General features: G+C 40.0%; 1 protein-coding gene across 1 annotated transcript; it reads left to right on the top strand.

Annotated features, from left to right (window-relative positions):
* Positions 1 to 1,424: 1,424 nt before the first annotated feature.
* On the top strand, positions 1,425 to 14,115 carry hepacama (hepatic and glial cell adhesion molecule a). Its single transcript, XM_017713029.2, has 7 exons — positions 1,425 to 1,663; positions 5,108 to 5,446; positions 6,647 to 6,928; positions 11,595 to 11,688; positions 13,109 to 13,173; positions 13,285 to 13,361; positions 13,475 to 14,115. The coding sequence occupies exons 1-7, from the start codon at positions 1,579 to 1,581 to the stop codon at positions 13,799 to 13,801; spliced, it is 1,269 nt and encodes a 422-aa protein (XP_017568518.1). The 5' UTR covers positions 1,425 to 1,578; the 3' UTR covers positions 13,802 to 14,115.
* Positions 14,116 to 22,080: the final 7,965 nt, after the last annotated feature.

Raw genomic sequence — 22,080 nt, 5'->3', positions numbered from 1 at the left:
GTTATGCATTATTCCACCTCATTTTACGAAAGCAGTAATATTCAATGAGTTACAAATTGATGGGCACATACACATACATGGACATCTTTCAGGTATTTTTAAGGGAATTCCACCAAATTTCTCATACTGCATGGTTTAGTGGAAAATTGTTAAAGCTGCATTACATAAGATCTTTTTGTTAAAGCTAAAAGAAGAGGCATTACTGAATCAGGAGAATAAAGACATGCTAAAATATGATACATCCTCAGAAGACACGTCCTTCACTACGTTTTGACTGAGTTCTCGTTGAATGCTCTTTCAGTGTGTTCACAATCATCAGAGTCTGAAGAACATTACAAAATGTTCTACCTCACATTGTGTGCAACTACGTATTTCCACCAGAGAGGTCTCTAAATCCCCAAAATCTTACATGGTGTAGCTTTAGTTGTAGACACTCTTACTGACTCAGATTTCATTGCTGAGTTGATGAAGGGAACCAGGGGTCACAATATCAACAGCAAAATAAATCAATGTTATATTTAATGTTGATCATGGTAGAATACAGATATAATAATAATATAGTGTGCCTCTCCACCATGAATGTATGTTACAGGCATGTTGACATCAGGCAGAATATTCATGATCATTCCATGTAAGGACATCCTGTGGTGCAGCTTTGAGAGGCATTAAACTCTTCAGACTTATGGTTCCTATTACCTCCACTGTGAACAATTCTGACTCAGGATGTGTCTCTATAACATAGCATTTCACATCAAAGCAACCTGAATGACTCTTTACATCATAATCAAATAAGTATGCAGAAAGTTTGTTAGCCGGGTACCAAATCATGTCCTTTGTGTCCATTTAGAGGGGGCCTGACATGGTTGAGCTGGTGAGGATGGGGCAGAGTTTGGGGGGTGGGGGGTTGGTGTGTGTGGGGGGAGTGTTTTTCACTAACAGCAGGTCTATTCATTCAAGGCTCTTGTTCTGAGGAGCTCACATGTGAACCCAAGGGCTCTAGAGCTAGCTTTTTTTCATGCAGCTTTTATCTTCTATAAGTGGGCCTAAGCTCTTGCTCCATAGACCCTCATTAAAGATGAGTTCCCTGAGCATATTTTTCACTTTGGGCTTGCTCATTTGCCACTGTTTCACATCAATAAAAGGTATTTCAGCACTATGTGTTGAATCCAGAATTGTTATGAATATTTCTCTCATGTGAAAAGGAGTGAAAAGGAGTGAAAAGCAGTGAAAACAGCATCAGTGCTGACAGTGGGACTAAAGAAGCAAATGTGGACTCAAACTAGCTCATCCTGTCTCAGCCCAGTGATACAGAAAAGACAAACTCACGTCATTGGATGAAGGCAAACACACACAGAGGCGCCCCTGAAAATAGACAAGCACTGTGCAGAACCACACTGGCACACACACACACACACACACACACACACACACACAGCTGCTCAGGCAGGGGTCCTGAGAGTGGGCTTCAGAGCAGGCACAGTCCAGTCTGGCAGGAAGCGTTGTGTATTCTCAGCGACGTGCCTGGAGTAGCCAAATCATGCTGATTGCGGGGGACAGAAGCCCAGCGCTGCTCGCAAGATGAAGGAGAGGCAGCCTTCCTCCAAAGAGGCAGCCGTTTCTTCACTTTTCCAAAAACTCTGCCTCCTCATCTTTCTCCTGACAGGTAAGTCAAGAGCAACAAAACCTCCTCGATACTTTAGCTGGAAAAAATAGAAATGAGAGAAAAGAGAGCACTACTTTCCACTTGCTGCATGATGCTACTGTCTTGTTGCAATTATTAGGGCTTTGTTTAAGTTACTTGTTTCAACTTATATTGATGATTTTCACATTTTTGTTGTCTTTTGTTTTTTCCCTCTGACGGATACACTTTTGTAGACTTTTGTGTTGGTTTATGTTCCAAAAAACATTCATTTTATGTGACCAATTTCCAATCATGCTTTAGAATTAAACAGGCTGTTTTTCTTACTGTGCCTTTAAGGCTGGCGTATGTAAATGATCTGTTCTGATAGGCCGACCTGTACTGTGCCTCAGCCTCACTTGACACACTCCTTGTAACTTCAGCATAAATGGGTGAGGCTAAACTGCTTTAGGCTGAGTAGGCAAAAGTTTGAGCCCTCCCAGTCAAATTAGATATTGTTTTGTTGATTTTACTAAATTAATATAAGTTAACACATCCTCCGCAGAGAACAAATTTCACTGAGATTCAAAGAAATCTTACTATAAAATGTGATAAAACGTTTGCACAGGCCACATTTTATGTTTCATTTCTCACAAATATGTTAAATTATTCAAATAAACCGTAAAGGCTGGGTGCCCCAAACATTGGCATACAACTGTACAGAGGATATATGTAAATGCATTGACGTCATAAAAACACTGAATTGAAAACATGCTGTTTCGGCAGCTTATTTTCCATATACGAACATGTGGAATGCGAGAAAACTTTAACAAAGTTTATATACTACATTAAACTCTTTTTTCTGGAAAAAATGAGAAACATGATTTTTAATGATATGGGCCTTTTAATGTATTGCTTTTCATACACATTCACTTGGTATTAACTAAATGTAGTAGCTTAGTTCTCACTTTTAATCAAGACTCATGAAATGTGAAATGTCGAGAAGTTTGTAGTTTGACTGAAACCAATTCAGAGTTTAGACCTAATTATAATTCAGCACAATAACCGATTGGTCCATTGAAAAGGGTCTGTTTTGTCGTTGCTGGTTGGTACTGGTGCTCAGCATTCAGAGGCTCTGCACACTGCAGTAAAGATGGTAAAGATGGTGAGTTGGATGTATTGTGGGACAGGTGGAGACAGGCTTTAGAGGAGAACAGGCATGTCTGAGCAGGAGAACATGTAGCCGAAGCCTGTCTCTGACCACTACCGTTGTGTCATTGTACTGAGTGCTGATTAGCAGAATCACTGGGCCCCACTGTCTCCTGCCCCCCAATCACACAAGAGCATGGCTCTCTCCCAGCTGCCCCTCATTGGAGGAGAGCAGGCCCACAATCCTGGCCTTTGTTAGCTCATCTTGGCAAGCCGTGAAGGCTGAGGACTGTTACCAGGGCGATCGAGACATGCCACGCTGACTTGCTCCACACAGTCCTGTCATGACAGAGTAGAAGAACAGCCTTTCCATCTGCTGGAACATGCAGAAGCTTCCAGTACAATTCTCTCAGGGGCCACTTTATTAGAAACACATACCTTGTACTTTTACTCACTGGCCACTTTGTGAGGATCAGCTACATTTTACTTTATATAGGTGTGCAAAATTAGGATCGACACGATTCTCAGCAAGTCACAATCGTTTTTTACAATTCGTTGCTCCACTCAGGAAAACTTTAAGATTGTCTCAAAGAAATTAAGCAGATATCAATATTGTTTTAATGAAGGATCAGTGTTTCTCTTAAACCATCTTAGAAGAAAAGAGGAGATTATTGTATTATTCTGGTCATGAATGAGAAAACTGAGAGAGCTTTAGAAAGAACAATATAAGAAAATGATGTGATATTATACCTTTCTTTGGTAATTATTCTTCAGCTAAGCCCATACGTGTCACAATATTTTGATCAAAGTTTTTGCTCAGAAGCCTAATTTCAGAAACAGGAGTATGATGGTCCAGTGGAAAAGACACATGGGTACGTTTCAGATCATGGATGTATTGCAGCGGAGGCCAGCTCCATCACAAGGAGCGAATGGCATGTCACTTGCAGCCACACACTGTCTTTTCATGGTAGAGACTTAAACCCCACCATCTCAGGCACAGCCCGACACGGCATAACACAGACAACACCTAAGTACAACAACAGGTATTGTCATTTCTTTATGGGAGCACAGTGTCTCCAGTGAGTCTCTTCGCATGGCCAGACCTCCTGAGCTCCAATGACGCAACAGTATTAATGTGTTCTTTTATGTCATTCTTTGTACCGTTTCATTGAAGTTTGATGAAAAACCTTGGGTAAAAGACCTCCAGTCCTCCTCAGCTTCTAACATTTGGGCCTCATACACCAACCGTTCTTCTTAAAACCCACTTACACCGTTTTCAGAAAGATTCAGACATTCACCAGTGTTTTCTTATTTGGCATCTTATTTGGGACTCTTCAGTAAATCGTACACTTAAAAGCACAAATGTGCGAACAGTTCTGCAGGTTAAGAATACATCATGAATCTGATTTAGACTTTTCCTTAGGACCTTTATCAAGAACATATTTAAGAAAAAAACTTTTTGGTGAATAAAGCCCATTGCTCTGACTCGCTCCAGTGTTAGCTATTGCATTAGCTCTTCTGAAGGTGTAGCTTCTAGGGCTGGAAGTCAATCCCAAAAAGAAATGATTCCTGCATGTGTTGCTATACACCCTTTGTCAGTCACCTTACAATTTATCATTGGCCAGTTTCTGAACTCAGGTCTGCTGTTGACCAGATATGATTTAAGAGGTGGACCACTCTCAACACAACAGTGACACCGACCTGGGAGTTTTTTCCATGCAAGTAGAACTGTATCACAGTGGCATTGCTGGGTTTTTTACAAACCTGCAGGCAAGATGATAGAGGTCCATCACCCAGAAATAGTGATTCTGTGCTCAGAGACTCACCACTAATGAAGGTTTAGACAACTGCTAACACAAACTGTACATGCGCTTTGGTCTCTAACTGTAAAGCATGCAGGTGGACCTACAAGCAAAGTGGCACTAGGTTGATAATGATGGTACAGCCACTCTATGGGCCTAGAGAATATATGAACAGAACAATTTTGCTTTGTCTTCTGTTTAAATCCCTGCATTCAGGTTTGGGTTAACCCCTTAAATGGCCAGGGCCCACCAGCAGCACACAAAGTTTTAATACACACTTCTATAACCTAAGAATAGCTAAAGTCCCTCTAGCTGAGTGACAGCTCAGCACAAAATCACATTTACAAAATCTTCTCCTTATCTGAGATGTAGATTAGCCATGTTTGCTCTTTGAAGTTTGCTTCTTTACTTTTGCCCTGGAGCTGAGGCTAATGTAGCTATCAATTAGTGGAAGCATATTCACCTCCAGTTAGCATCATGCCATCTGCATTTGAATAAATGAGTAAAAGCTGTTTTGCTGTATGTTTTTGCTTTAAAGCCGTCAGTGGGGTGAACATTACGAGTCCCTCCTCAATAATACGAGGAATCCTTGGTAGCTCAGCTTTGCTCTCCGTCAGCTACACAAGCACCAGCTCCGACCGTCCCGTCATCAAGTGGCAGCTGAAGAGGGATAAGCCGGTCACTGTAGTGCAGTCAATCGGCACGGACATCATCGGGAACCTGCGGCCTGAGTACCGTGGCCGCATCCTCCTGTACGAGAACGGCTCCCTGCTGCTCAACTATCTGCAGCTGTCTGACGAGGGGGCTTATGAAGTGGAGATCTCCATCACCGATGACACCTTCACTGGAGAGAAACACGTCAATCTCACAGTGGATGGTAAGCAGGAGAAAGAGGCTTCGTTCCATTCCATCATCAGCAAAATACACTGGTTTGCATTCCAGTTCAGTAATCAAAGAACCTCAGCAGCTTACTCAGTACTGCTGAGACAATAGCACAGTCATCCCAAGACTAGTTCTGAGGTCACTTAAAGAAAGTAGGATTATGGTCATTAGTAAAAAGCCTTTATTGCTGCAAGAAGCTTTAAAGTAAGCCTGCAAGTTGCAGTGACCGCTGGCTGGGGCCTTTGCTGGTTAACTAATGCATAAAGTATATATTATAATGAAATATTAAAGATAAGATATGAGAACACATATAGGCCTGAGAAAGACCTGGATGCGGATTCACAATATCATTCCAACCATTCTCTTAAGATGGTCTTTGTGTGAAAATCCTCAGTAGAATTTACAGTTTTAGAGGCTTCGCTTGTTCACTTGTTTTCGGAATTCTTATAAAGAAAAAAGGAGAATAAAAAAATTAAGAATAACAATTTATCTTGCTTCTTGAAGGAACATTCCATCTAAAACACAAAATTTCTATTGTACATACCTAATCGCCTCCTACCGCAGTCACAGCAGTCTCTAAAGCGAGATTTTCTGGTGTAAAGACCAGGAAAATCTTCTTCTGATGGCTGAAGGTAAACTATATATGCTCTTGGGGTGGATACCTGGGGATGGTTGTGGTAATTGTTCTTAATTTTTTAAACAAGTAAAAAAAGTTGATGACAGTTTGAGCTTAGTGCTATATCACTTATATATAATACCGCAAAAGTAGTTAGTAGCCTCTAAATCAATGGCAAGTAGTCAGCATTTGTTGAGCATCATTCCGAATGGTAGTATGATGTATTTGTGTAATGTATGCTGGGTAATGTAGTGAATGAATCTTGATGGATGACAAGAAGAACTCATGAGGCAGAGGGGTCCAGGGCAGCTACTATAGCTACACAATACAATATATAACATATATATATATATATATATATATATATATACACACACACTAGTTTTAGTCTGTAATGCCCTTTAAGTTCATAATTAGGGATAAATGCATATTTAAGGAAAATTCAATTTCTTAAGATATTTAAGAACCCTAAGCCTGTAGAGTCTTTGAATATCACCCCTTGACAGACTAAAGTGAGTGTAGGCATTTGGTAAACACCCGAAATGTTCAGTTCTCATGGACAGCGTCTTCCTGTTACAGTGCCCGTGTCCAGGCCGTTTGTGCACTTAGTGGCGTCCTCAGTGCTGGAGCTCACCGAGTTCTTCACGCTGAACTGCACTCACGAAAGTGGCACCAAGCCCACCTACAGCTGGTTGAAGGGCGGGAAGCCTCTGATTAATGATTCGCGTCTGCTGCTGTCCCAAAATCAGAAAGTCCTGACCATCTTGCGGGTCCTGATGTCAGACGATGATGTCTACAGCTGCATGGTGGAGAACCCCATCAGCAGCATGAAGAGCCTGCCCATCAGACTCACTGTCTACAGTAAGTGCACCTACTCCACCTTCACCTCTTCAGTAATACACATGTAAATCTAAGACACTTCACTGAGTGTGCTTCACCAAAACTAAATGGAGAAAACAAGAGCCACCAACACCTGTGGCCTTTTCACACAGGCCTCCTAATGATGATATTAAAAACATCCTTCAGTGAGGTTTGATGTGAATCGCTCTAGACGTCTAAAAGTTTAATATCGCCAAAAGCTCCTTCACAGAAAGTTATTTAAGTATATTGAATGGTTATGAATATGCTCCTTGGTGCCTGAGACTTGTGTTGAGATAAGTATAGACTAAAAATATAACGTAAATGAAAGTGTAACAGGGAGCGAGTTAGCAGACGCATGTGCGGAGGTAAGCGACTTTTATTGAGGGCAAATCCAGGGTCATGGTCAAAACAGTCCAGGGTCATAGAGCCAATATGGAGAGATTGTGGGGCAGACATGACAAAACCAGAATACATCCAACAACACAGAGAAACAAAACAAACATCTAACATCAACCAACACAAAAACCAGCAAAGCCCAGGTACAAACACAGGGCTTAAATACAACAGGGATTATGAGGGACAGGTGAAAAGCAGGTGGAGACAATCAGGGGAGGAGTAACCAAACACGGGGCAGGACTAGAACACCAAAACAAACGCACATGGAATAAACCAAGACATGAGCACATGAGAGATCAAAACACAACACGAACACATGGACAGGACTGGGAGGGGCCAATCGTGGCAGAAAGACTTACTTTGCTCTGCTTTAAGTTTTAGCTCAGCTACAGCCGCTTTTCGTGCATCTATAGCAGGAACAGTTGCTTGTAAAATGTCTCTCAACGTTTGATTTTTTGAGCTCAGCTTCTTACTTGCCAGGTTCTTGTTGAAGTTTTCCTGTTCCACCTTCAATGGTGCCTGAGGAGGCAGAATGTAACTGCTGCACTATTTAAGATGGAACGGAAAAATTTAAACAAGAAGCTGGCAAGTGAGAAACTGACTTCAGTTGCACAACTTTTCCGTGTTTGACAGTTGGCAGATTACACATATCAGGAAACCTACTGAGTGCTTATGAATGCAGATGAGTCCATCTGTCTCATTGATGTTCATCTTAAATCTCTCTCGATGCCTTTTTTGTTATCTGCTAGCTAGGCGAGATTGTTGTTTGCATTGCTATGGTGACCAACATCTGCGTGCCAGCCTTTAGGATTAAAGAGTAAACTAGCAGTTCTACATTATCTCCAGCATTTAAGCATTTAGGTTTATTGTTAAAACTGTGTTAGAATGATTAGCAGAGTTTTATTTTACGGCAAAGCAGGATTATTTCATTTCTACCTAGAAATCTAATTCTGCTGTGGAACCACAACAGGGCAGTAAAAGGGTCTAGATGGTCTAGATGGACCTACAGAGTGTAGGTTCACTGGTTGTATTGAATAGTAAATATTTGTGTTGCAGATCCCTGAGACTGCATTCACAAAAGCTTTTCTAAGAAAAACAACTTATATACCTTGTTCTTTAATACACGTTTTGTTAAAAAATACCCCAAAACCTAAGAAGTTCTCAAATACCATTCTCTAAAAATTCTGAGTTATTTCTGTATGTAGACTATAGGTTAATTGTTATGCAGCCTATCAATATCATTGTATATTTTACACCCAAAGACAGCGGAACAATGGTAAAATAAGATCAACTCAAACGTCCAAAGTAATTAAGCAGAGAAGAACTCGAAATGCTGGTGGAGGAAACAGGCAGCAGGAATATTCTTGTTTTATTTTAACAGTTCTATTTGGAAACTCATTAAAAACCCATGAAATTTCCCTTTAAGAGAAAGTCATTTAACATATTAAATCAAGCCCTTTATAGCAAATATAATGTGAAATTAAATTGACATCAAGGGTGTCACAGAGTTGTAAAGTTAGAGGTTTCTTCACAATGCGGCTTCAGCCTCTGCTTCTGTTTATGATACATTTAGGCCAGAATTAAATTCATTATCAGTTTATTTTAGATTTTAGATTCAGTCAGAGTAACAGTAAGAGGTGACTGAAGTCTAAAGTACTTTCCCAATCCTAAATACCCCTTTGCTTCCTCAGAATGATAGTTCCTGCTGAAGTGAATCCTTTTAGATCACTTTCTTTTCATATAATGAAATAAATGGATTTAATTCAAAGCAGTATTTGAATTGCATTATTTTGAATGCTATATCTGCTGTATCATTAGCGTATTATTATTAAAAGACCATATTCTACACTTTTTTATATTTAATCTTTTTTTTTTATCTCTTTATCTCTTAATAATAATAAATAAATCAGGCTATTTCTGTTACTGCACCTTTAAGGATGATGCATGTAAATGTACTCTGTTCTCATTGGCTCTGTATAGTGCCTCATTCAAAAAGTAGTCCAGGCTGAAACATTCCTCATATAACATCCTGTCTACCCCTTTCATTGTCTTTCTCTGTTTTTGTCTTTGTTTTCATTCCCTCATGTCTCTTTTGTTGTTGTTTTGGACGGTGTCTCCTCCCTGGTCCTGCCCCCTTGTCATCTGTTCCACCTTCTGTAGTCTTAAGCCCCGCCCTCTCATTAGTCCCAGGTGTTTCTTGTTTCCCCTCAGTGTATTTACACCGCTTTGTGCACTCATTCCCTTTGTCTTGTATTGTCTATGTGGCCCTGTTGCTTGTGTTTGCAGGTCTAGTTGTGAGGTTTTTGTTTCTAGTCTAGTTTAGTTAGACAGTGATTCATCATGGACTTGTCTGCTCTATGTACCTTTGCTACTCAGTTTCAGGACTCTGTTTAATCTGATGTAAATGAAAGCAACTCGCACTTGCATCCTGCCTAATTGCCACTGCCACAAACATTCTGGGGGAAAAAAAACAGGCTGCCTCTGAAGATTAGTTTTCATATAATGTGGACACTCAACCCTGGTGTGAAAGGGATACATTTTGGTACTTACTATGTCAAACTCTATGGGCTCTTTTTAATTCCCTTTTAGCTTAATCAGGCTTTTTGTGGAAAAAGTGCAGGTGGACTAGATTGGCAAAACTATGCAACGCTCTCAGCATCAGTAACAAAAGATTAGTGGCCGTGGTCAGTAAAAATTCAAATATGGATTCAGTTAAGCCATTAAGTCTCCATGTATTTATGCAAATCATTTATGCAAACCCAGTTCCAAAAAATTGTAAAACTGTGAAATGCAAATAAAAACAGTAAAGCAGTAAATTTTGTTTGATCTGTATTCATTTGTAAATAATACCAAATGCAATGTTTCCTGCTTTACCTTATGACCCGTTTTGACTGCTCATCCATCTGGTTCAGATAAACTCAGGCCCAGATGCAGTGCCTGAGGTGCTGAGGATTCCTGTGTGGTTTTCTTTTATACACAAGATTTCTCTAGACTTCCTGAATCTTTTGATAATGTTATGCACCATTAAGGATGAATTACCTACATGCTCAAATGACGAGCCTCAAACCACCCTCATTCATAAAGGACTAGACCTTTCCTGGGTGCTCTTTTAAATCCAACCATGATTACATCACTTGTTTATGATTTTTTTTTAAACATTTCTTCTTTTTCCTAGTCTTAAATTGCCCCAGTACCAATTTCTAGGACGTGTTGATTAGACTGAGCACACTGTAAACTTAAATTAGTTGACTTTAAAAATTAAATAACTTTATAGGCTTAAATAACTTTATAGATGAATTATAGTTAATTATAGTGAATTATAGTCCAATTTTCATTGATCTGCAGTTCTTAAGGAGGTATGGTTAGCTCAAATAGCCTAGTAATATAAATGGCTTCCACTACTCTGCTTTTTAAGTGATAAGTTTAAGTGACACTTTTTTAAATCCCACAAACGGGGAAATTCCACCTCTGCATTTAACCCATCCATGAAGTGAAACACCACATACACACACTAGGGCACAGTGAGCACACTTGCCCAGAGTGGTGGACAGCCCTATCCACAGTGCCTGGGGAGTAGTTGGGGGTTAGGTGTCTTGCTCAAGGACACATTGTCCATTATGTTAAATAGTTTTTTCAGATCATAACGAATAAATGGCCTAGATAAGACTAGAACCACACATTTCAAAGAGACTCAAGTAGCTAAACACATGTTTGCCATTCTGTTAGCATTCATGGCGATAGGCTGAACTGGTAAACCTGAATACCATCACATTTAACACTGATGTGTGCTATGACTCAAAAATAACATTATGTACAGAGAATTCTGTTTATAAATGAGAAAAACAAGAATCAGACTTTAGCCCCACTGAAGTTCAGCTCAGAGATCCTTTCTTCTCCCTCCACCTCTGCAGCCACACAGTTAGTTCAGAGGCAGTGCTGTGCCTCAGTGGGGTTCAGCATTCAGTCTGCACACTTTGCCCTTTAAAAATCCCCCCAGTGCCTCATTCATTCCAGCCCTCAGGAAACCTGGCAACCAAAGCAGCCGTTTGGTCCTACTTGATGTTGACCTCTTCCATACTGAGGGGTGGCCCTTCAGAGCCCATTGTTATTATTAATCTTTAGTGTTTTTTGTAGTTTAGCAGAGGTGATCTGATTTAACAGTAGCACTGAGTTTACCTAGAGAAAGGTGTGTGTGCAGTGGCACATGTTCTCAGAACAAGAGAAAAGCTCCATGACAACAGCTCTCCTGCTTTTCTTTCTTTTCCTGCAGGACGGAGTTCTCTCTATATCATCCTTTCTACCGGTGGCATTTTCTTGCTCATAACCCTGGTGACTGTGTGTGCCTGCTGGAAGCCCTCCAAAAAGTAACTCTGCTCTCCTCACTTCTTCTCTTTAATGACTCTGAAGTGGAATGGCTGGGTTACATTGCTCTACTTACCTAGAGCTTTTGAATGTTGGTAGGCAACCGTTATACAAAAGCACCTTTAGATTAGTGATGATGTTCATAAATGAGTTGGCTCTTCAAGGTCAATGTTGGAAGCAGACTTGCATATCTGTAGCTGGGGTTTTCTTTCTTTCTTTCATTTTGAAAAATGAAGACAGATCCTATGTCCTTGCTAAAATTCATCATTAGGCCAAACACCATTAATCACATGCAGTACACCTTCATGATCAAAATCCATCCAGCTGAATTTAGCGCCGAAATGAACAAGAATGATGTCCTTCAACTGTGTGTAGCCTTGGGCAGTGAGTTTCAACTTCAGTCCTGGTGACCTACTGCCCTGCCTCAGCACACTTGATCAGGTAGGAGCAGGTCATTACCAAGCTTTTCATTAGCTGGGTTAGGTGCGTTGAGGCAGGTAATACCTAAAGTTACACAGATTGAGAAATTAATTTGTGCCAAGAATGTCTGGGGACAAGCATGAGACATTTTGGGCTAAGTGTTGGTGAGAACGTAGACTTACTAGAGTGCGAGCAAACTGAACGCCTTGTGAAGATAAGTAGGGGAGGTTGGTGTGCTCAACACCAGATGCTCTAATTTAGCATATTATCCCATAAAACTCTAGTTAAGCATGGAAATGTGCAGAAAAGACATTACATTCAGTGAAAAACTGGACTGGTAATGGGCTTCTTGGAGCCCCAACGCAACTCTCGTCAGTTGTCAGCAGGTCTTTTAGTGCTGGTGCTCCTAAACTTTGGAATTCTCTACTATAATCTCTTCATGTCTGCTGTACCCTAAAGCTTACCTTTAGCCTTCCTCTTCACTGCCCACGATTTATTCATTTGCTAGCTTGATTTGCTTGTGTTGTTGATTGTACTCACTGCCATTGAAAAAGCAAGGACTTTAGAGTTTAGTGTCCTTGTTAGTGGTGGATTTTCACTGCAACAAAAGTTTAAAATGGTGTGTCCAGACATATACTCTCATTACGAGATCATGTCTTGCACCATGAAGTCTCATGGGTCCCCAGGACTGAAGTCGGAAACTACAGGCCTAGGCAGGCTGAGCATGAGGGTCTGGTGAAGCAGCATCATGGTGTTTTATGTTTTTTTTTAAAAGCATTACGCAAAACAATACTTTAATGACTAGGCAAAAAGAAACAACCATAAACATAAAGAGACACCTCTCACTGGCAAACTGAGCCAGTTCCTCTGACTCACTTTAAAGAGATGGAAAATCCATAAATCCATAAATCCATAAATAAAAAGTTTGCTGTTCTTGAACGTATTCTCATTAATGCACTGATAGGCATTAAACACAAGATCACTTATTCATCTTGGTTACAGAAAGAGGCAACAGCCTGGCAGACAGAGCAGGCAAAACATAGAAGAGATCAATGGCAATCATGAAGGTAAACGCCTTCATGCCAGCATTTTCTATACCTTTTAAAGGTTTCTAATCTGCTTCATTGAAAACAACATTATCACCACTACATTCTATAAACTTTATCCTTACATTGCAGTTCCAGTTGATATTGTGCCAGGAAGGAATTATCACACTCGCAGAAAACCAGGTGGTCTGTATGTCCTGAAGGAAACGGTAATTGAAGATGTTATCTGGGGTCATTTTGCAAGTCTATGAAACTTAAGAATATAAGTATTTTGACTTCACTTTGACTGACTGTACTCTGTTCTTCCTGAAAATTCTCACAGGACTTCCAAGAAGGAGAAGATGAAGCCCCGTGTAGCTACATCCACTCTTTAAATCCTCTCGGCCCACCGTGCTATCCCAGCACTTTCCCCCTTTCTGCCCACTCTCCGGACGCTTATATCCACTCAGGAAGAAGATATCCCAGCACGCCTGTCCCTTCTCCCCCTACCACACCTCATTCACCCACCCCAACCCTGACGCCACCCCCATCCTCTCCACCACATCTGAGAAGCTTATCGCGGAAGCCCCACCCACCTGCAGCCAGCCCCACCCCTTCACACACAGAAGAACCACCTCTTGCACATGAAACCATTCACAGCCGTATCTGACTAGCCAGTGCAAAGCAAAGAGAGAGAGAGATGAAAGAAAGAATGCACTTGAACCTTACCCATGAGAACACTGTGAAGATAATGATGCCATTAGTGGTACTGGCATCACAAATAGAGATTTCACTCACACAGGAGCAGATTACAGACAAAATAATGGAAATACCCTACGAATAATGATGACCAGGTTTTTCTGCTCACCGTGGTTGGGTGGCTAGTAAATAAATAAATTAATTAAATTTAATTTTTTTATCTTTTTTTTTGGAAGACCTACACATTACACCTACAAGACCTTTTATCACATCTCATTCTAAATCCATAGGCATTCATATGGAGTTGGTCCCCGCCGTCCACTCTTCTGGGAAGCTTTCTACACGATTTTGAAGTGTGTCTGTGGGAGTTCTTGCCCATTAATCCAGAAAAGCATTTGTGAGGTCAGACACTGATGTTGGACGAGAGGGCCTGGCTTGCAATCTCTGTTCTAGTTTATTCCAGAGGTGTTTGATAGGGTTGACGCCAGGGCTCTGTGTGGGCCAGTCAAGTTCTTCCACACCAAACTCACCTCACCTTGCTTTTATGGACCTAGGCCTGATCATCAGACTGCCAGATAGAGAAGCGCGATTTCTCACTCTACAAAATCTGTTTACACTGATCCCGAGTTCAGTTACAGATCAAGCAGGACAGAAACTGACTATTGACAGAGGTGACATCCTTAAACAGTGCTGTGTATAAAGTTACTGAGTTGTTCAGTACAGCCCATTCTACACCCTGTGTTTGTCTATCAAAACCGCAAGGCTATGTGTTTAATTTTATCCATCTGTTAGTCATAGGTGTGGCTGAAACACTTGAGCTTATATATACCAGCCAGCCACTCTACACCTCTGTCCATTTTATCACCACAACCTACAATAATGTTTTCTAAGCCTTACATTTTACTAGGACAACTAAAAGATACAAAGATCTGCACAAAGCTGGCATTTATGACATCTGGCACCCACTTACAGCCAAATCCAGTGAAAACAGCCCATCACCAGTACAAATGGGCTCAGGAGTGAGCTGTCCAGTGAGTCACCTTTTACTCTTTTCTGTCAGGAAGATAGAAAAGAACATCTTCAGCCCAGGCTGCCTGGGGTTCAGTGTCACAGTGAGGAGTTTTGTGCAGCTTGGTCTATTTTTCCAGCAGAAATGGCTCTAAACAGGTCTCTGTAATGACATAAAAAGCAAAAGGCATTTTATTAATTTCATTACCATGAACTCACTGTTGTTTCCATTATTTTGTCTGCTACACGTAATGCAGAATCAGTCCAACAGTAACTCCAGCATTATCTGAATTTGTAAATGGGTTGATTTTACATTTTCATGTGCTTTTAGAACATTTCTGTTATCTAGTTCATGTTTAACACCACCATTCAAAAGACATTTTATAATATAGATATAACCACAAACCAGTTTTGCAGGATGTCATTTTATTATATGGAGGTTTTGTACAAAGATGTGTGTAAATATGATGTAATATCTGTCCATATTACTATGATCTTTTCATACTTTATCCACAATGACCTTCTGGATGCCTTAAAATTTCAGTTCTATTTTTGTTCAGATTTGTAAAGATAGAATACAAGCAATAAAAAATAAACGAGTGACTTTTCCGTATTCATCATTGATTTATAAAGCAATGGATATTGCATGATTTCATTTCATAAACATGTTATACTACTTAAAATGTTACTTTAAAATAAAGTAACTTTGGCCAGGCCTGCACAGATAAACCTTTATCTAGAACAGTGCCGCCCAAAGTTCTACCCATTGTGGTTTTTTTTTCCTGTAATGCAGACTAGACTTTGTGTTTAAGTTATAACAAAGAAACCCTGCTTTGTGAAACAGCCCCGTCAACCAGATCAACGGAAATGGTCCAAAATGGAAAAAATCTTTTTCCATTAACTTCCATTATCAGTCCAGAATGTTTTTCCTTCTTCTGTAAAGCAGCAGAATCAGTATTCATTTTTATATTTTTTGTGCAAAATAACACTGAGAGGTAAAACCTCATCACAATTTTAATCGTGTGCAAGTTAATGTGGAAGCATATCGCTGCTGTGGGAAGAAAACCTCGTATCTCCAAAATGGTAACTTTACAGGAGAAGGAAAAAACCTACTTCACTTTCAATGTAAGTCAATGGAACCAGAATTTTTCCCACGTCATTTTGGGTCATTTCTTTTAGGCCATTCATCATAAAATTTACAAACAATATAAAGAGCGACAGATACTTTCAAATTATGTCAAAAAATGCCAAAAATGGAGATACAAGGTTTTCTCCCGACAGCAACAATATGTATCTGAGCACAACAAAACTGATGTTAATACAACTTTTAATTATTAATATTTGAGAGTGAAACTTCAGTGACTGTCTAGACATTTAAAGAAGTCATAGGAATACATAAAAATAAAGGGGTCAAAAATTCACTAGGCCTTAGGTTAAACTACTCCATCTGTTATACCGACTGCTCATACTGCTTTATCGCTTTACTCTGCTTGTTAGCGTGCTAAAGGCTACATGCTAAGAAGAACAAAAAGAAATGCATTTCGTCACAGTTCTACTCCAGGTTTATAGCCAGTCAAAGCAATTACCCACACAATATGTGCATCACACTTAAACGTCTTAAAAAACGTTTTGCATTGCAATGTTGACAGGCTAGGCTACCCGATTAGCTTACTGAGGCTAACCTGCCGAGGGGGAGTGTGTTCTGTTTGAATACTTCTGTGATCTCACTGTGATCTCTTTCATGTCTGCCACAAATGGACTCTTGTGTAAAATAGTTGTGACATATATCCGAGTGGAGAGTCCAAGTGGGTGTGGGCAAGTTAAAAAAAATAGGGTCTCAGGCTGAAATGACCTTGAAAGGTCACCATTCAGAATATAAACAGCATCTAATCAAGTTTATTGAGTGTTTGTTGTTGTTTTTTTTTCCATGTCAACTGCCAAAATCCTTTCTATAAAATTACATCTTAATCGCCAGTCAAAGCGGGTTTACCTGCTTCTCTACTCACTCCAGCATCAACGTTTTAATGCAGGTGTAGTTTTGAACGAACAAGACAAATGCGATTAATCCCAACTAACTACACGAAAGAATGCACAAAATAACTTGAATCATTTGACAGCTCTAGAGACTTTTTCCTCTTGCAATAAAAAAATCATCCCCTTTGCTAATTAGAAACTTTATATGCAGTATATTAAGCTTGAAACACAATAGCATATTTTTGTCTCTTATACAAAACATCAGATGTTGTGGACTCAGATGTCACTCTTTAGATGGAGTGACTCTTCAGTGTTTGTCCTGCTCTAACACACCTGACTCAACTTGACTAAACAACAATCCCTCTGAAGTGCGGCAGGGTCACTGACCGCCCACAGGACTTCAAAGACCTTCTGAGTATTTGCGCCTCATAACCACTAGAGGTCAGTATCTTTTTGGCAAAGAGTTCTTTGCATCACCTGTTCAATGGGTGTGGAATTGATACAGACAGCAGAGATCAAAGCTTAATGACAGCCCGACAGCTGCCTGTAAGACTCACTGCCATCTCTAAAAGGATCCCTGACTGTTAAGACTTGTATGCCTTAAAATAACGTATATAATAGTATTACAAAATGATGGAAAAATAAATGTCCTTTAGAAGAGAAATGGTCCAAAATTACTTGGAATAATGTTTCCATGAACTTCTATTAACAGTTAATTAAGTTTTTTTCCTTCTCCTGTAAAGTCACCTTTTTGGAGATACAATGTTTTGTTTACTTTGTTAGTTTGTTTATTTATTTACAGCTTTATATTCATTTTTACAACTATGTAAACTTGTAAAGTTGGACAGGACTGGGACATTAGAATCACTCTTAATGCACTCTTTATACACACTTTAAAAAGACGGTTTTACGAGGGTTCTTCAGTAAAAACAATGATTTTATATAGAAGAGTGAACGCTCAAAGAAGCATTTGCATTCTTGACTGATGGAGAACGAGCTCTATATAGCACCGATAAAGAGTCCTACTATTGTTATAATGTCAAGCTTGTAATGACAGGAGAACCCTTTTGGTGCTATATGGAACCTTTTCCATACACAACTCATTCTTCATCAGTCTGAAGAACCAGTTTACTATACAAAGAATCATTTAATCCCACATGTGTTCATGATGCTTTACCAAAGTTTCCTTGAAGAACCATCTTTTTCAAGAATGTACATTTATCTGCCGCCAAACTGGTCTTATATTGTTGAAAACATCATTTCCCGAATGTTTTTATTTTTAAGTCACTGAAGGAAACTATACATCACCTTAGTCTCAGATAGTGTCAGGTACCCACCTACGAGTGGTGACATGACTAGTGTGCTGGAAATGAAGCCTTCATTTGTCTTTGGATGGTCACTAATAAAGTAACATCAAACTAATCTTCCCATTATGGAAATATTTTTGATTACTGTTATTCCTTCACCTGAGGGTTAGGCTGAACCTCTTCATATCGAGGGCGCTTTTTGAAGGCCCTAAGTGCTGTTTTAGAGTGATGATTATGCAGAATGGCTCTAATCAGTGCTCATGGAAGCAGGTCAGAGTAGCTACTCTAATCAAACATCAAAAATATAGAGCCAAATCAAGTTACATCAAGTGCGTAACCTGTTGATGTGCTTTAATGCGCTGAATATATTCCTGAAAGGTTTTTAAATAGCACTAAGTGGATCTTCTATAACAGCGGAAATGACGAATGTAATATTTTTAGACCCATTCAATCCAACTTTGATTCTACAGGGTGATTCAGCCTCCTGCATCACCCATGGAAGGTTTGACCCTGAATGACTGGATGTGGCTCATGGAGCCCTTTGCTCTTTTTGTCACTGAGATCACAGAGCACAGGAGCAGAAAGCCGTACCTTCTGGTGAATTTTCAGGCAAGGCTTTCAAGCCCCAAGAAGATGAAACATTAGGGATTTTGAGTGGGGAGAAAAGAAGATAAAAGGAACCCATGAGAGGAGTCTTCCATATTCCTGGCCTCATCTGAAACCGACATGCAGACATGTTGGCCCAGTCCGTAAAGCCCCCGTCTCATTATCAGGATAATGTCTTTCTCTCAGATCTCCAGCTGAACACCCTTTTGTTATTGAAATATGACTGGACGCCTCGCCTGTGTCCTCTGATTAATTGCAGCCACTTGCATCCTTGATTACTCAAGGTGTGATTTACTAATCTGCTGGATTGCGTAAGCATTGGCCATCTGCTGATTTTGTGTCGGCTGCTCTGTGCGCTCGCTGCGAGGCTCCTGGCCCTTGTTGAAATATTAAACAAGAGTGGCAACTGTGTTACGCAAATGTTTTGGGGGAAAAATATAATTTCTATGCAAATACAATGATATTATAATCACATCAGTATTGGCAGATAATTGCTTAAAAAGGTATCATCATCATTGGGCAGATGTTTAGATCTGACCTATATTTCAAACCAGTATTAATAATGTATTTATTGTACTTGAGAAGAGCCGAAACGTTTGGTGATACTGGGCTACTGTGGTAAATGTGGCAGTGTTGGCAGATCTGTACCTGAAAATTGGGACGTACATTGTCTACAATGTAAATATGGGCATAATAGTCTTCAAAGACACCAGTGAGCCCATACTCACCTCACCCTGCATGTATCCCTCCGCTATGAATGAGCTATAGACCTTTTAGCTTCTTGAAATCACATCTCATAACTTAATTTAGAGGCATTAAACTTTTCGGTTCCTGTCCCCACCACAAATGTGGAGACAGTAAGTTTCTCTAGTACAGAGCATCTCACATCAAATCACTCTAAACGACTGTTCACATATTAACCATTGAATTATGCAGAAGTTGTAAAACATCAGCAGAATTCTTGTTTAAGTCAGTCGGAATTGCATGTTTTTTGTGAGGGAACGGTATAAGGCAGTTTGACTAAGAGAAGGTCACATACATAAAGGGTTTCAGTCATGAAAAAGCATTCAGAACCCCATATCTCACTGTTATTATGTTAGGGCTGGGCGATATCCCAAAAATATGATGTTTAAAGACTTTTTTACAATTCATGACATGTTGCAAGGTATCCCCTCTGTATCCATATCTCTCTATCCCCACGGTTTCCATGTGTCATAAACCAGTTCCAGTAAACTATACATGGCTGTTGTGCTGTAAACAAGGCTTGTGCAATACAGTATTACAAGTATTGTTAATAATTATTATTGGTAATGAACAGACCGTCAGGGCAAAATAATGACTACCTTATGAATATACATATAATCAAACCAACTGATTTACAATAACAATGGTTACAAACATTCTCCCAAGTTTGTACGTGTTAATAACTTCCCTTTCATTTTGCTAAGCTTTTTTCCATAAGAGGCATCATCAGTCAATAAATCAACCCACATTACAAACGTACAGGTCGGTGTATTTTCCAACATCTGAGAATCTGTCAGCCTGCTGTCACATTTCACTGACTTTATAAACAGTCCCAAGCCTGTCACTACTAAGCTTCAGGTCTGTCCGGATCAGAGAAGTAGTCTACACTGTATTAGCATTTTAAGCTTATGGAATCATATTGATATTTTATGGTGTGGTGACACAGATTTGATGATTATTTTCTCAAAAATTTGGTCTCTATTGCCACAGAGAGTAGCTTACTCAGATATGGGCATTAATACACTACATATCAACTTGGTACAAACCTTTTTTACTCAGATTTGTATATGTAATTGTTTAAAGGCCAATATTATAGACACAGACACACACTCATATCTATATGCACAAAGGTCCACAAAGCCATGGTTGGGTGGGTTTGCTGTGGACGAACTTGACTGGCCCACAGAGAGCCCTGACCTCAACCCTACTTTTAGGATGAACTAGAATGGAGATTGTGAGCCAGGCCATCAGTGTCTGAACTCACAAATGCTCTTCTGGGTCAATGGGCAAAAAGCTGTAACAGCTGCAAAGGGGGACCAACTCCATATTAATGCCTATGGATTTACAATGGGATGGTCAAAAAAAGCTCCTGTAGATGTAATGTGTAGGTCCCAATATGTTTGTCCTTATAGTGTGTATGTATGCAAATATGTCCATGTAATAATGTTAGTGATAATCTTCCCACAAAAAGTTTTCCAAAGTTGTGTATATTATTTGTCACTATTTTTTGCTAACATAAGTGAATCTGTCCCTTAGTGGGGGTCATTGGTTATGAACGCTCTAGGACTCTGTGTATGTGCTGGGTGGTGCTGGCAGGAGTGTATCAGTGTTGGTGGATGGAGGAGTAGGATGTGTGCGTTTTCCCCCAGGGGGGATGGTAATTAGAAAAAGGCTCATAGGCAGGCTCACTCTTGCCTCTGCTGCTGACTCTTCAATATTGTCCTCACAAGGGCTGCTAATGACCAGGCCACGTGCTGCAACAGCTTCATTCATTCACAAGGGTAGGTGTGCCAACGCAGAGCTTGTGAGCTTGTTTTCTGTTTTTTGATGGGGCATCTTGGTCAGATCTGTGCTAATTGCAAGATGTGCTTCAAAAGAATGTTTCCACTGTCCCACCAGGGCAGCACTGGTTGAAGAATCTCTCTGGTCTCCGTGTTTAAGAGCTCTGATGAAAACATCTGTTGTTTATTGCCTGTGGAGTAGCAGTAGTGGGAAAGATAGCTAAATAGATAGACAGATACTTTATTGATCCCGAAGGAAATTTAGCAGCCAGTAGCAGACGCACAGCACTGTACAGTAACCGTAATAAGGTTGTAGACATATAACAAGAATAAATATTCCAGATCCTATCTACAGGCATATATACAAATAGGGAAAGATACAACAATCTGTGATAATATCTAGAACCTGAGATGAGAGATGCAGTGCAATAATGACTGTATAAGAATTCACAGGTAATGGCATATAATGACCACACTGAATGAATAAATAAATATGTGTATATATTATACCACATAAAGTGTCTAGTGTCCAGATGTAAGATGCGCAATGAGGTATGCACAAAGTGCGAAATGTGCAGCACACTGTCTAAATGTGCAGATGGATAAAAAAACACAGGATAAGCAGGAGGCTCAGATTCAGTCCTCCTCTCTCTTCACCCTTCTCTGCTGACCCCCCTGGAAAGTGTTGAAGAGCCTGATGGCTCTGAGGACAAAGGATCTCCTGAATCTGTCAGTTGGGAGCACTTTAAACCTGAAAATAAACAACAAAAAGGACAAATTCAAATTTAGCCACATTTGTGACACTGACCATGTTAAAGCCTTTGAACATA

Source organism: Pygocentrus nattereri, chromosome 17, assembly GCF_015220715.1.
Source record: "Pygocentrus nattereri isolate fPygNat1 chromosome 17, fPygNat1.pri, whole genome shotgun sequence".
In the NCBI taxonomy this organism is placed as follows: domain Eukaryota; kingdom Metazoa; phylum Chordata; class Actinopteri; order Characiformes; family Serrasalmidae; genus Pygocentrus; species Pygocentrus nattereri.
Note: the sequence above shows the minus strand (reverse complement) of the source record. Positions and strands in the feature narration are given on the sequence as shown.

What these genes read in the sequence shown, in the direction of transcription:
- hepacama (XM_017713029.2), top strand. Translation starts at nt 1,579, where the DNA reads ATGAAGGAGAGGCAGCCTTCCTCCAAAGAGGCAGCCGTTTCTTCACTT. An exon ending in CATCAGACTCACTGTCTACA is followed by an intron (nt 6,929 to 11,594) that starts GTAAGTGCACCT and finishes CTTTTCCTGCAG; the next exon opens with GACGGAGTTCTCTCTATATC. An exon ending in GATCAATGGCAATCATGAAG is followed by an intron (nt 13,174 to 13,284) that starts GTAAACGCCTTC and finishes CTTACATTGCAG; the next exon opens with TTCCAGTTGATATTGTGCCA.